The sequence below is a fragment of the Petaurus breviceps genome, unplaced genomic scaffold, assembly GCF_028583685.1.
Source record: "Petaurus breviceps papuanus isolate PSGF00001 unplaced genomic scaffold, PetGlider_PUasm1.0 224, whole genome shotgun sequence".
Classification (NCBI taxonomy): domain Eukaryota; kingdom Metazoa; phylum Chordata; class Mammalia; order Diprotodontia; family Petauridae; genus Petaurus; species Petaurus breviceps.
Genome location: NW_027185887.1, coordinates 7,418,956 through 7,432,468, shown reverse-complemented (window position 1 = coordinate 7,432,468; position 13,513 = coordinate 7,418,956). Strand labels below are relative to the sequence as shown.

Sequence of the window (13,513 nt, the reverse complement as noted above, 5' to 3'; positions counted from 1 at the left end):
GACGAGATTAAAACATTAAACTCTTGATTTTTAGAATAATTCTCTTTTCCACTACATCAGTTTAGTAATTCCTTATAGCTCCATATGATCTAGAACAAAGAGATAAAAAGATTGGGCCTAGAGACATTTATATTAAATATGTTGAGAGGGGATTTTATTCAACATAAAGAGTGCCAAGGAAATGGTACCATCACCACCACTGCCAAGAATAAAAAAACAATAAAAACTGAATTACAAAAGCACAGCATTTTACAAATCTCTGTTGTCAGTAATATAAGATAACATTCTTCTGAAAAAGTGTGCAGGTAGGTAAAGTCACCAAAAACACACTGACAGTTATTGATAACACGGAGGAAATAATCATTTAAAGAGACTGTTCACAGTATAATTCTTTCAGTCTAAAAAGTACCTTTAGGGGCGGCCAGGTAGCACAGTGAGTAAGAGCACCAGCCCCAGAGTCAGGATGACCTGGGATCAAATCCGGCTCAGACACTTAGCACCAACCCAGAAACACTAGGCCGGAGCAAGTTACTTAACCCCAATTGCTTAGGGGCAGCCAGATGGCTCATTGAGTAAGAGCACCGGCCCCAGAGTCGGGATGACCTGGGATAGGATCCGGGCTCAGATACTTAGCACCACACCCAGAAATAACTAGCCGTGTAACCCTGAGCAAGTTACTTAACCCCAATTGCTTAAAAAAAAAAGTACCTTCAGATATATGCAATATATAATACATACTCAAAGTGAATTTTTCTATATCTGAAGAATTCTTTTGTATTAAAAGAATAACCAATGTTAAAAAATTAAACTAGTATGGAGCCACAATATAACAATTATTCAATAAAATATGAATGGGAATACAACTGGAAAGGAAATAAACACTGAGTAAAGCTATGATCATATGCTCACATGGATTTATGTCACTGATTTGGAAAACCTTTCATTATGAAGATCATATTATCAAACTATGCCTGTTCATGCTGTGTAACTCTTGTTTGTATCCTCCTATAAATTTACCAGAGAAGACATATCTAATGTGATGGAAAAGTGTCCTGACTTTCTCTAAAAGTTCTAGTAGAGCTTATATCTGTTCATCTTTCCTCACACTCACCATATTACCAGCTCATCTTCCTATCATATAATTCCTTAACAGTATTTTCCTCTATGAATAACTGTCTTTTTTTAAAAAAGTGTAAATTGTGTCAAAAATTTTAGAGTAAAGAACAGGAAACAGTAGGTTAGTAGTACCATAGGTGGATTATAAAGTATTTACAGCAAACTAAAGTGATTTGTTAGTAACATTAGTCCAAAAGAACCAAAAGTTTTAAGTAATTTGAGTCATTATTGGTTTAAATTTTAATAGAAAGCTTCAAGCGATTTACAATGACAATTCTATAACAAAAGCAAAAAATCATGGAACAGGGTATTTAGTAAAAAGTAACAATTTATATCTATTGTTAGTAATGAAAAACTGGGAAAAATTTGAAAACGATGTCATGTTAACGTTTTCTGACACAAGGACAGAATAGTCAAATTATATAAATTGAAGATACCTAATAATTTTTAGGGATACATCTTATTTAGAAGCAAACATGTGGTAAAAGGAAACGTGGTATAGGTAAACATATGGTAAAAGTAAAGCAGCTTGGGTACATCCATCCAGAATGATTATTCCATTTTTAAAATGGCAATTACTTTAAAAGGCTAGTGATAGAAGTTTTTATTAGTTTCCTACTTTAAATTTATTAATTATTATTTCATGATAGCAAACTGCTTTACTGAATTAAATTTCTATTATAAATGTCTATAAATTGATATATGTATACATATGTATATGTATACATATATAGATAAATGTAATTAAGACAACTTACCCTTGTAAAAGTGCCTTCAAAGCAATGAATATCTAGTTGTGGCTTCTGAGCATAAACATAAGCACTGATGGAGAAAAGGTCCTGAAATAGATCAAAGGTTAATTATAATTTTGTAATTCAATGAAACAATGTAGAAAATTTCAATAACCAATTTATATTCACTTTTTTCACAGAATAATACAAGAAGGGATACTCTATACTTTGTGTACAACTGAAATAAAATCATGTCAATTTTAAATCTGGAAGGAACTCACAGATCAATAAGTTCAATTCCCTTGTTGAACATATAAGGAACCGAAGACACACAAAAGTAAAGAAATATGCCTAAGGTATCACCATTTGCCTACAGCATCGAACCTAGTTGTCTTATGCTTACCACTGTACTTCCCTGGAGATCATACAATCACAAATTTAGAGTTAGAAGACCCCTTAACAGCCATTTAATGTGGCTCTCATTTTACAAATAAGGAAACTGGGGTACAGAGAGAATGACTTTCCCAAGGTCCCTAAGGCGGTAACAGGCATGAAAGCTAACTTAGAAAATGATAGATTATAAAAAGAAGAATATTTAATTCTAAAACTCGATGTAGGTTATGTGACTATAATAGTTTCTAAGACTTGAGTTTATGTATTAATTCCAATAATATAAGTTACAAGAGATTAACAAAATACTTGCTCTATATGAATTTTAAACTAGTTGCTGTCTTATCTGTTACCCAACAAAATGATAATTGGTTCCAAAACCTAATGAATGGCAAGAGCACTCTCATCCTACAACTCTTAAACCAATGGGCTTAAATAACATCTGGAAAAGATAAATTCTCACCATGTTTTATATCACAAAATAGAATATTTGCTATGAAAGGAAAATGTGCTTCCTTTTTGAAAGGAAGAAGAGAAGGATTGGTTATTTGGCAAGGGTGAGAAATAGCAAGTGGACAGCCACAGTATCACATTGGTATCCCTATAATGTCAGGAACAAAAAAGGAAGACCTCCTCCATGGTGGGAGGACCCCTTCAGGTAAAAGAAAGCAAGGTCAACAGTCATCAAGAATAAAGGAGACATGTGATCTGTGAACTATTTTCCTCGGGAGAAATTTAAAGTCAACAAATTTAATTTCTCCACTGACTACAAAATGTAGTGTTAATACAATGTAATAATATTCTCTTAGCTTCACTTTTTCCTTAATCCCTTTAATGTGTAGTCTATGCTTTGGTATCAAGGAAGCTGGGTACAACATATAGAATGCTAGGCTTGGAGTCACTGAACTCACCTTCCTGAGTTCAAATCTAGCCTCAGACACTTACTAGCTGTGTGACCCTGAGCAAGTCACCTCACCCTGTTTGCCTCAATTTCCTCATCTTATAAAAGGAGTTGAAAATGGAAATGGCAAACCACTCCAGTCTCTTTGCCAAGAAAACTCCAAATAGGGAAATGACTCAAACAACTGAACAACAACAACAACAACCCTTTTGGTAGAAACCTATCTTTTGAGACTAAACTAAATTATATGAGATGAAGCAAACATTCATAGCTCCATTTACAAATATGTCCATGATGAAGAAAAGAAGTATGTGAAGGCTTGAATATATCTAGACCATTTACTTAGAGGTTCTTTATAATCATACAATCCTTGGTTTGAATGTCTCCTTTATGCTTGTCATACTATCTTATAAAAGATTTCCCTGAATTGAAGGTCTGACCATGTCATTCCTTAAGTCATGACCCCAGTGGTTCCCTATTTCCTCTAAGACCAAATATAAGCAAATACATATTTACCATTTAAAGGTCTTCCCAACCTTGTCCCTTTCTATATTCCTAGTCTAATACAATTATCTCAATACATTCTACAGTGTAGTCAATTCGGGCCTGTTTGTACTTCCTCATATATGATTTTTGATTTTCTCTTCTCCATGCCTTTGTACTACCGGTCCCTTATGAATACAATGTTCCTCACCTCATCCTCTAAGAAACTCTGGCTTCTTTTAATACAACTTAAACAAAAACTTTTGCAAGGGGTCTTTCTTACTCTCCTATCTCTCACATTTCTCCAATTAGAATATAAGTTCCTTGAAAGTAGGGACTGCTTTTGCTTTTTTTTTTTTTTTTTTTAGTAATGCCAGCACTTAGCACAAATGCCTGGCACATAAGTGCCATATCCTGTTAAATAGAATGCAAATTTCTTAAAAGTAGTGGTTATGTTAGTTATTTTTTGCTTAAAAGTTTATATGCCTAGTGCCAATGCCTTGTAGAAAGCATAATAAATGTTTACTGATTACTTCTTTCCTCAAAGCAGTGATGGAGATACTAGGTGAGAATAGCATATATAATTTTGGATACAATCTTTGTATCAACTGATTCTGTTTACTTTTTTTCTTCTTCAGAGATGAGAGTTCAATTAGGGGTATGGAAAATAACTTACATAAAAACAAAAGTTACTGATGAAATATTACAAATAAATAAAAGCAAATGCACACAGAATGAATAAATACATCTCTCGAATTGAATTGTCCCAAATATCACAGTACAAAAAGAAATAAACACTAAAATCCTAAAGCATTTAGCCATGATTACAGAAAACCAAGAACTATGCTTTGGCAGGGATTAAGCCATATCTTAATTTTCTAAATGGATAGGTTGATTTTTAAAAGTTATGCCATAGTGGTTTCTGAAAAAAAAACAACTTCATTACAAAGGTATTTGATTCTTTGTATCAAATATGAAAGGAACAACAACAAAAAAGAAATAGCATAAAACCTTCAAGGGAATGAGTTCTATGAGGAAACAATATTCGATTTTGAGAGGCAAAAACAACATACTCTAAAAAAAGAGAATAGCTATTAATTCCAGAAGATGGAATCAATCGGCTCCTTTGGCTTATAAAAGTAATCTACTATCATGTTTTTACAGTTTGTCCACTCCAGGTCTCCTTTCATTATAGTGAACATATAAAGATCATAATTAGTAAACTGCTCTGAGTTCCTTTGAAAACAAATACTACAGTAATCAATAATGATATAAATGTTAATAAATCATAATTATAAACAATTCTTTTCAGAGTGTATACTGATTACTAATATAAAGAGAATTAACATGATGTTTTATAATTATCATAATAATACTCAGAGCTCTCCTTCAAAATATAATTCTGCAATAATTGGAATAGAAGAAATCATGAATTCATGGCCTTTCAACCTATTCAATATGGGTTAGAACTTACAAGCAAAGAAATGGTCGTTTTCCTTAAGTTCTAGATTACAACGATACCAAAAAGTCTATGTCAACAAAGTAATTTGAAAAAAGAAAATTTTTATGAAGATACCTTCCAAAATATGGCAACAAATAACATGCTATCAACAATCCTTTTATATGCACATAACCATTTAGTAGAATGCATTCCATCTATTATATCAGTCATGAATTGACTGAATAATGACATAATAATGAGAATGTCTTTCTTGCATTTCACAATAATAATTTAGAAATCACTCTAAAGTTATCAATAACGCAGGAAAACCTCCTCTATTAGGTCAAGGGCAACATTTGTTCGCCTTACTTAAAGATCATTAAAATACATCCTTAATCATAACATGTGGTTCATTACAAATAAAATTGCCTTTGGTTCAATAAAACTAATTAAATGTAAATGGTATTGTTTACTGCTGTATGGATCTTTTGATATAAATCAGCAAGTCACAGTTTATTGAAAATTACTGTGACCTCATTGCACTTAATAAATCTGCTTGATCACACAAACCAGGAATAAATTTCTAGACTATCTACAGTGCCTGAAATACTCTGTATCATCTCCATATGACTACGAAGCCACAAGAAACCTAACCTGGGTGTTACAGGACTTGCAATGTAGCTATCTTTAAATGACTTGTTGAAATTTTAATTCTCTGATCACATTAAGTGGTTTGGGAAGACAACAAAATCTGTACCGATCATCTTTGGAAGTATCATCTATTCCTAAAGAAAAGCACTGAAGCTTTGCAGGTTTATGTATTCTGTGTGTCACAGTAGATAAGGTTACAATTCTAAACTAATGATGAGACTGACAGCTCATGACAACACTGGATGTCCACAATCCATTACAGTAGATAGACATAGAAATCAAAATGAGCTACAATTATGGGCAGCATAAAAACCATACTGAAAGATTAAATTGCCTCACCTGTTTCCATAACCAAATTACAAATTTCTTCTGCACTTTAAAAAATAAAACAAAACAATCCTATATATATGTTATCAAATTTTATAAAGCTAAAAACTTCAACTCTAGCAATGGTTTCTAAATACTAGTAAATACTTTGTATTAAATATCCTTTTAATAGTCAAGTTTCAAATATTAAAATATTTTCAAGTGACATTTAGGTGTTTGAATCAATTCTTCATCCTAACAATGTAAAGCATGAACTCTGAAAATGTGATAATGTATGTATTAAGTGTAATGGAACAAATAATAGGAGAGCTCTTATACCAGGCTTTGAAAAAATCTATCTGTATGACTTGAGGCACAATGCTTCCACTGTGAAACTTCAAAGTTCCTGATTTGTAAAATAAAACAAGTGGACAAGATGAGCTCCAGGGTCCCTCACGCTTTTCATATTCTGCAATTCTACACATTACAACCTCATAATGTTTATTCTCAAGCAAGCCATATGTCTTTTATAAATGCAAAAATGTCTATCTATATTCATATCAAACTAAAATAGTAAATGCCAGAAAGTTTTTAGAAAATATCCTCAATGAGTTAATATTATCTTAATTCCTGATTTTATTACAACACTTAGAAAATTTTAAAAATACCAAAAACTACATACATTCAAACACTTCTTTCAAGGTTTTGAAAACCCATAGTTATTTTAAAGGCAGTCCAGCAGGTGGCATTCAAGAATTGTTATGTTTGATTTTGAGCATATTCTTTTCTAAGGGATTATAAGCTATAAGATTTCCAGAAAAAGTTTTGAAAATTCTTTGTATTTTATAAGATACTATGTTCTTTAGAAAAGTGAAACTGGTATATTTAAATGGTTAAGTATATTCTAAAGCTATAGAAGGAAAACTAAGTGACCTTCTAGTATTTCTACTAGTTCCCTAATTCTATAATCAATATAATTTCTACATCTAAAATATTTTATTTTGTCATAACAAATTAAAGAAGTGTATAACAATTTTGAATCACAAGTATTTAAATCAGAGATGGGATTAAATAATAATATTTAAAATCAAACTGGTTTTTAACAACAGCTTGGAAAATGCTAAAATGGAATCATAAGTAATCCAAAGAGTCAAAACATAAGTTCTCCTGGAACAGGTGACAAAAATCTTACAAAGTAAAACCATCTATGCTCATTATGAGAGTATAATTTTGGTACCAAATGTAACTGCTTTACAGCAGTATAAAGGAAAATATTTCCAAGTACATATACTTAACTTATAAGGAACTAGAATACAATGTAATAATTATTACAATGTTAAATAGAGAAAATAACAGTTTCTGAAATGGCTGCTTAATTGCTAAAATAATGAAAAATTAAAAAAAAAACTTTTTAAAACTCTATTGCAAACATTAGCAGAAACTAGGATCCTATGGGTCACTGGTCAATCTTTAAAAAAAAGTTCATCAAAATTAAAATAGTAGTATTCAGGGAAAGTTTTTTTTTTTTTTTTAAAGATAGAGGAATCTGAGCTGGGGTACTCTGAACAAACTTTGCAGCTGCAGAACCCACAAAATTACACAGAGAAGCTAACCTCCTGCTGAGGACAGCCCGGCAGGAATGGGCCAGTGCAGTGCTGTGGGAGCAAAACCCAGGCTTGCACAACCCTGGATTGCAGTCTAGGGTGGAGGTCTTGAGGTGTGTGTCCAGCTTGCCAGAGCATGTGGAGGCCTCAGAGAGGGCACCCATCTAAAACCTCCGGCAGCTGAGAAAACCCCAGTGTTTGGGACAAAAGCTCCCCTGCCTGATGGCAGAGTCCTACTGTGGCAAAAAGCCCAGGGTTCAAGTGACTGAGGGGTGATATGACCAGGCAAAGGAAACAAAGCAGACAGAAGATTCCAACATTAGACTCCTATTTTGGGGACAAAAAGGAGCAAAGCATGGAACACGAGGAGACAGTGAAGTCAGAAATCCTGCACCAAAAGCCATAGAGGATCTTAAGAAGCAGATAAGAGAAGTGAAGGAAAAATTGGGAAGAGAAATGAGAAAGATGCAAGGAAATTACAAAATGAGAGCCAACAGCCTGACGGAGGAAAATCACACCTAAAAAAATAGACTAACTCAAATGGAAAAAGAGGCTCAAAAAGGCAATGAGGAGAAGAATGCCTTAAAAAGCCAAATTTGCCAGATGGAAAAAGAATCTCAAAAGTTCACTGAGGGGAATCATTGCTTCAGAATTAAATTGGAGGAAATGGAAGCTAATGACTTTATGAGAAATCAAGATACTGTTAAACAGATCCAAACAAATGAAAGAATAGAAGGCAATGTGAAATATCTCATGGGAAAAACCACTGACCTGGAAAATAGATGCAGGAGAGATAATTTAAAAATTATTGGACTACCTGAAAGCCATGATCAAAGTAAGAACCTAGAAATCATCCTCCAGGAAGTTCTCAAAGAAAACTGCCCTGATGCTTTAGAACCAGAGGACAAAACAGAGTTTGAAAGAATCCACCAATCACCTCCTGAAAAAGATCCCCAAAAGAAAACTGCTAGGAATATTATAGCCAGGTTCCTGAATTCCCAGTTAAGGAGAGAATATTACAAGCAGCCAGGAAGAAACAATTTGAATATTGTGGAAACACAATCAAGATAACCCAGGATCTGGCAGCTTCTACACTAAAGGATTGAAGGGCTTAGAACATGATATTCTGGAGGTCAAAGGAGCTGGGATTAAAACCAAGAATCACCTACCCAGAAAAACTGAGTATCATGTTTCAGGGGAAAATATAGTCATTCAGTGGAATAGAATAAATAAATCAAGCATTCTTGATGAAAAAAAAAAACAGAGTTGAATAGAAAATTTGACATTCAGGTACAAGAAGCAGGAGAAGCATGAGAAGGTAAATGGGGAAAAGAAATCATAAGGAACTTATCAAAGTTGAACTATTAACATTCCTACATGGAAAAACAATAATTGTAACTGATGAAACTTTTCTCAGTATGAAAATAGTTGTAGGGAATAGAAATATATATGTGTGTGTGTGTGTGTATGTCTATATATGAGGGTATATGGGCATATGAATACATATGTGAATGTGTGTATATATGTTTACAGGTATACATAGAGGGCACAGGACCAATTTAGTAGGAAGCGATGATACTTAAAAGGTGAAATTAAGAGTTGAGAGAGGAATATAATGAGAGGAGATGGGGAGAGACAGAATGGGGTAAACTATCTCATATAGAAGAGGCAAGGGAAAATGGTTACAATGGAGGGGAAGAATAGGAAGGCAAAAGGGAATGAGTCAACCTTATTCCCACTGAATTTGGCTTGAGGAGGGAGTAAAATACACACTAAATAGGGTATCTCACCCTCCAGGAGAGTAGGGGGGAAGGGAATGAGAGGAAGGATGATAGAAGGGAGGGAAGGCTGGGGGGGAGAGAAGTTGAAAGCACCCACTTTTGAAAAGGGATGGGATCAAAGTAGAGAACAGAACAAGTGGAAGGTGGGATAGAAGGGAGGGAAATATAGTCAGTCTTTTACAATATATCTATGTTAATGTTTTGCATTAGCTACACATGTATAACCTATAATGAATTGCTTATCTTCCCAGTCAGTGTGGGTGACAAGGGAGGAAGGGAATGAATATGGAATTCAAAGTTTTAAAACCAATGTTTAAAAAAAAATACACACACATATATATATATATATATATATATATACACACATACATACACACACTGTAAGTAATACTATTTTACATGTAATCGGGAAATAAGATATACAGGCCCTGGGGCATAGAGAACCACCATGCCCTACCGGAAATGTTGAAAGGTGTTTTGGAGAAAATATGGGAGAGAGCAGATTGGAGGAGGAGATATCCTGTGGGACTGCTATTTTGGGGCAGTGGGTAGGGTAAAAAAGGGGAGAAAATTTGTAACTCAAAATCTGGCAGAAATGAATGATGTAAATCAGAAGTTAATAAAGCATTTGAAAAATGAAAAAAAAAATAAGATATAGGAATTTGGGGCAAATATACATTATATGCAAGAAGGAAATGCTCTAATGAAGAAGAAATTGGAGATAGAAGGGTATGGGAAAAATTATTGGAATGATATTCTAAAAGAGCCTGAAGAGAATAATAGGGGAATATCACAAGGAAATGATGGAGAAAAAAAGATGGATCATTATCCTCCAACCCATTTACATTCTCTTAACTGGGACTAATAAAAGCAACTTTATTTCAGATTGGTCCCATTGACTGAGGGAAAATTCTTATTGTTGACTTAGAGTCATTGATAGTCATAACCATCAGGTAAAATATATAAAGGAAAGGTTAGCAGGATTCCCCTTTCTAGCATTAGCTGACAGGTTCCTTAGATGAATACTCTATTCCAGTAATCTCAACAAGCAAAGATGCCTAACGCTCCATTTTCTTTTTTTTCCCCCTTATTAATTTATTTTTAGATTTCAACATTCATTTCCACAAGATTTTAAGTTCCAAATTTTCTCCCCATCTCTCCCGTCCCCCCACCCCAAGATGGCAAGCATGGTGATTACCCCTTGCCCCACTCTGCCCTCCCTTCTATCATACCCCACCTCTTATTTCCTTTCACCTTACTTCCTGGTAGGGCAAGATAGATTTCTATATCCCACTGCCTGTATATCTTATTTCCAAGTTACATGTAAAAACGAATTTTAACATTAGTTTTTAAAACTGAGTTCCAAATACTCTCCCCTTCTTCGCATCCCACCCACCCTCATTGAGAAGACAAGCAATTCAATATAGGTTATATATGTGTAGCTACGCAAAACACTTCCATAACATTCATGTTGTGGGGCAGCCAGGTAGCACAGGGAGTAAGAGCACTGGCCCCAGTGTCAGGATGACCTGGGGATAAAATCCGGGCTCAGATACTTAGCACCCACCCAGAAACACCTGGCCGTGTAACCTTGAGCAAGTTACTTAACCCCAATTACTTAGGGGCGGCCAGGTGGCTCAGCAAGTAAGAGCACTGGCCCCATTGTTGGGATGACCTGGGGATCAAATCCGGGCTCAGATACTTAGCACCACACCCAGAAATAACTGGCAGTGTAACCCTGAACAAATTACTTAACCCCAATTGTTTAAAAAAAAAAATATATATATATATATATATATTCATGTTGTGAAAGACTAACTAGCTTTCCCTCCATCCTGGCCCTCCAGGATATAACCTCCACTTATTCTACTTTCTCCTTTGACCTGTTCCTTTTAAAAAATGTTGGCTTCTGCCTACCCCCTCCCCCAACCTGCCCTTCATTGTCAAATCTTTTTATTGCCTGTTTTATGTGAGATAACAGATACCATTCTATCTCTCCCTTTCTCCTTCTCCCAATACATTCTTCTCGCACCCTGATCGTGTGTTATCCTAAGGTATTTCCACAACTGTTTCTTTCTGGCTGCTTGCAATATTTTCTCCTTGACCTGGGAACCCTGGAATTTCACTAAAATATCCCTAGGAGTTTTGCTTTTGGGATCTCTTCTAAGAGGCAATCAGTAAATTCTTAAATTTCTATGTTACCCTCTTGTTCTAGAGTATCAGGGCAGTTTTCCTTGATAATTTCTTGAAAGATCATGTCTAACCTCTTTTTTTGATCATGGCATTCAGGTAGTCTAATAATTTTAAAATTTTCTCTCCTAGATCTATTTTCCAGGTGACTGGTTATTCCAATAAGATATTTTACATTGTCTTCTATTTTTTTTTCATTCTTTTGGTTCTGTTTTATAATTTCTTGATTTCTCCTACAGTAATTAGCTTCCATTTGCTCCATTCTAATTTTTTAGAGAATTAATTTCTTCAGTGAGGTTTTGGATCCACTTTTCCATTTGGCCAATTCTACTTTTAAAGGCATTCTTCTACTCACTGGTTTTTTGGACCTCCTTTACCAATTAGGTTACTCTATTTTTTTAAGGTTTTTTTTTTATTCAGTATTTTTGGGGGGGTCTCCTTTAGCAAACTGTTGAGTCATTTTTCATAGTTTTCTTTTTTTTAAATAATATTTTATTTTTTCCTAATTACATGTAACAATTTTTAAATTGTCACAAGTTTTATTTACTTTTTCCTTCGATTTTATTTTATTAAATTTGTTTATCTACTTTTAGTTTACAACATTCATCTCCACAATCCCTTGAACTCCAAATTTGCTCCCCAATCACCTGCCGCAGTGGCATGCAGTCTAATATGGGCGCTACAAATACCTTCGCATTATGCATTAGTTAGGTTGTAAAGAAGAATTATAACCAATGAAATGAACGAGAAAGAAGGAATGAAACAAAACTAAACACAAAAGAGAGATAGCAAGTAGTTTACTTCAATCTGCATTCAAACTCCATAGTTCTTTTATCTGCATGTGGATATCCTTCCCATCATGAGTCTTTTGGAGTTGTTTATAAGCCCACATTGCTGAGAGGAACCCAGTCTATCAAAGTCAGTCATCACACATATGATATTTCTATAATTATGTACAAAGTTCTCTTGGTTCTCTTCTTCTCACTCAGCATCAGTTTATATAAGTCTCTCCAGATTATTATGAATCTATGCTCCTCATTTCTTATAGCACAACAGTATTCCATTACATTCATATACCACAACTTGTTTAGTCATTCCCCACTTGATGGGCATCCCCTCAATTTCCAATTCTTTGCTACCACAAAAAGAGCTGCTATAAATATTTTTGTGCAAACAGGTCTTTCTCCCAGTTGTATGATTTCTTTAGGATACATCCCTAAAAGTGGTATTACTGGGTCAAAGGATATGCACATTTTTATAGCCCTTTGGGCATAGTTCCAAATTGCTTTCCAGAATAGTTGGATCAGTTCAAAACTATACCAACAATGCATTAGTGCTCCAATTTTTCCACATCCTCTCCAGCATTTATCATTTTCCTGTTTTGTAATCTTAGCCAATCTGACTGGTGAGACGTGGTACCTCAGAGTTGTTTTAATTTGCATTTCTCTAATCAATAGTGATTTAAAGCATTTTTTCTTATGTTTATAGATATCTTTAATTTCTTCCTCTGAAAACTGGCTGTTCATATCCTTTGACCATTTATCAATTGGGGAATGACTTGTATTCTTATACATTTGATTTGATTCTCTGTATATTTAAGAAATTAGGTCTTTATCAGAGACACAGGCTGTAAAAATTCTTTCCCAACTTTTTACTTCCCTCCTAATCTTGGTTACATTAACTTTATTTGTACAAAAACTTTTCAATTTAATGAAATCAAAATTATCCATTTTGCATTTTGTAATGCTCTCTATCTCTTCTTTGGTCATAAATTATTCCCTTCTTCATAAATCTGACAGGTAAACTATTCCTTGCTCTGCCAGACTGTTTACAGTCTCAGGCTTTATATCTAGATCACACACCCATTTACATTTTATTTTGCTATACAGTGTATGATATTGGTCTATACCCAGTTTCTG

General features: G+C 34.2%; 1 protein-coding gene across 9 annotated transcripts in view; it reads right to left on the bottom strand.

Moving 5' to 3' along the window:
* The window catches only part of ATP9B (ATPase phospholipid transporting 9B (putative)), a 509,413-nt gene that overhangs the window by 290,455 nt on the left and 205,445 nt on the right, over positions 1-13,513 (bottom strand). For all 9 annotated transcript variants that reach the window (XM_069095002.1, XM_069095000.1, XM_069095001.1 and 6 more), the window contains one exon: positions 1,875-1,955. In XM_069095002.1, the coding sequence (XP_068951103.1) occupies positions 1,875-1,955 (81 nt within the window). The remainder of the gene's footprint in view (positions 1-1,874; positions 1,956-13,513) is intronic.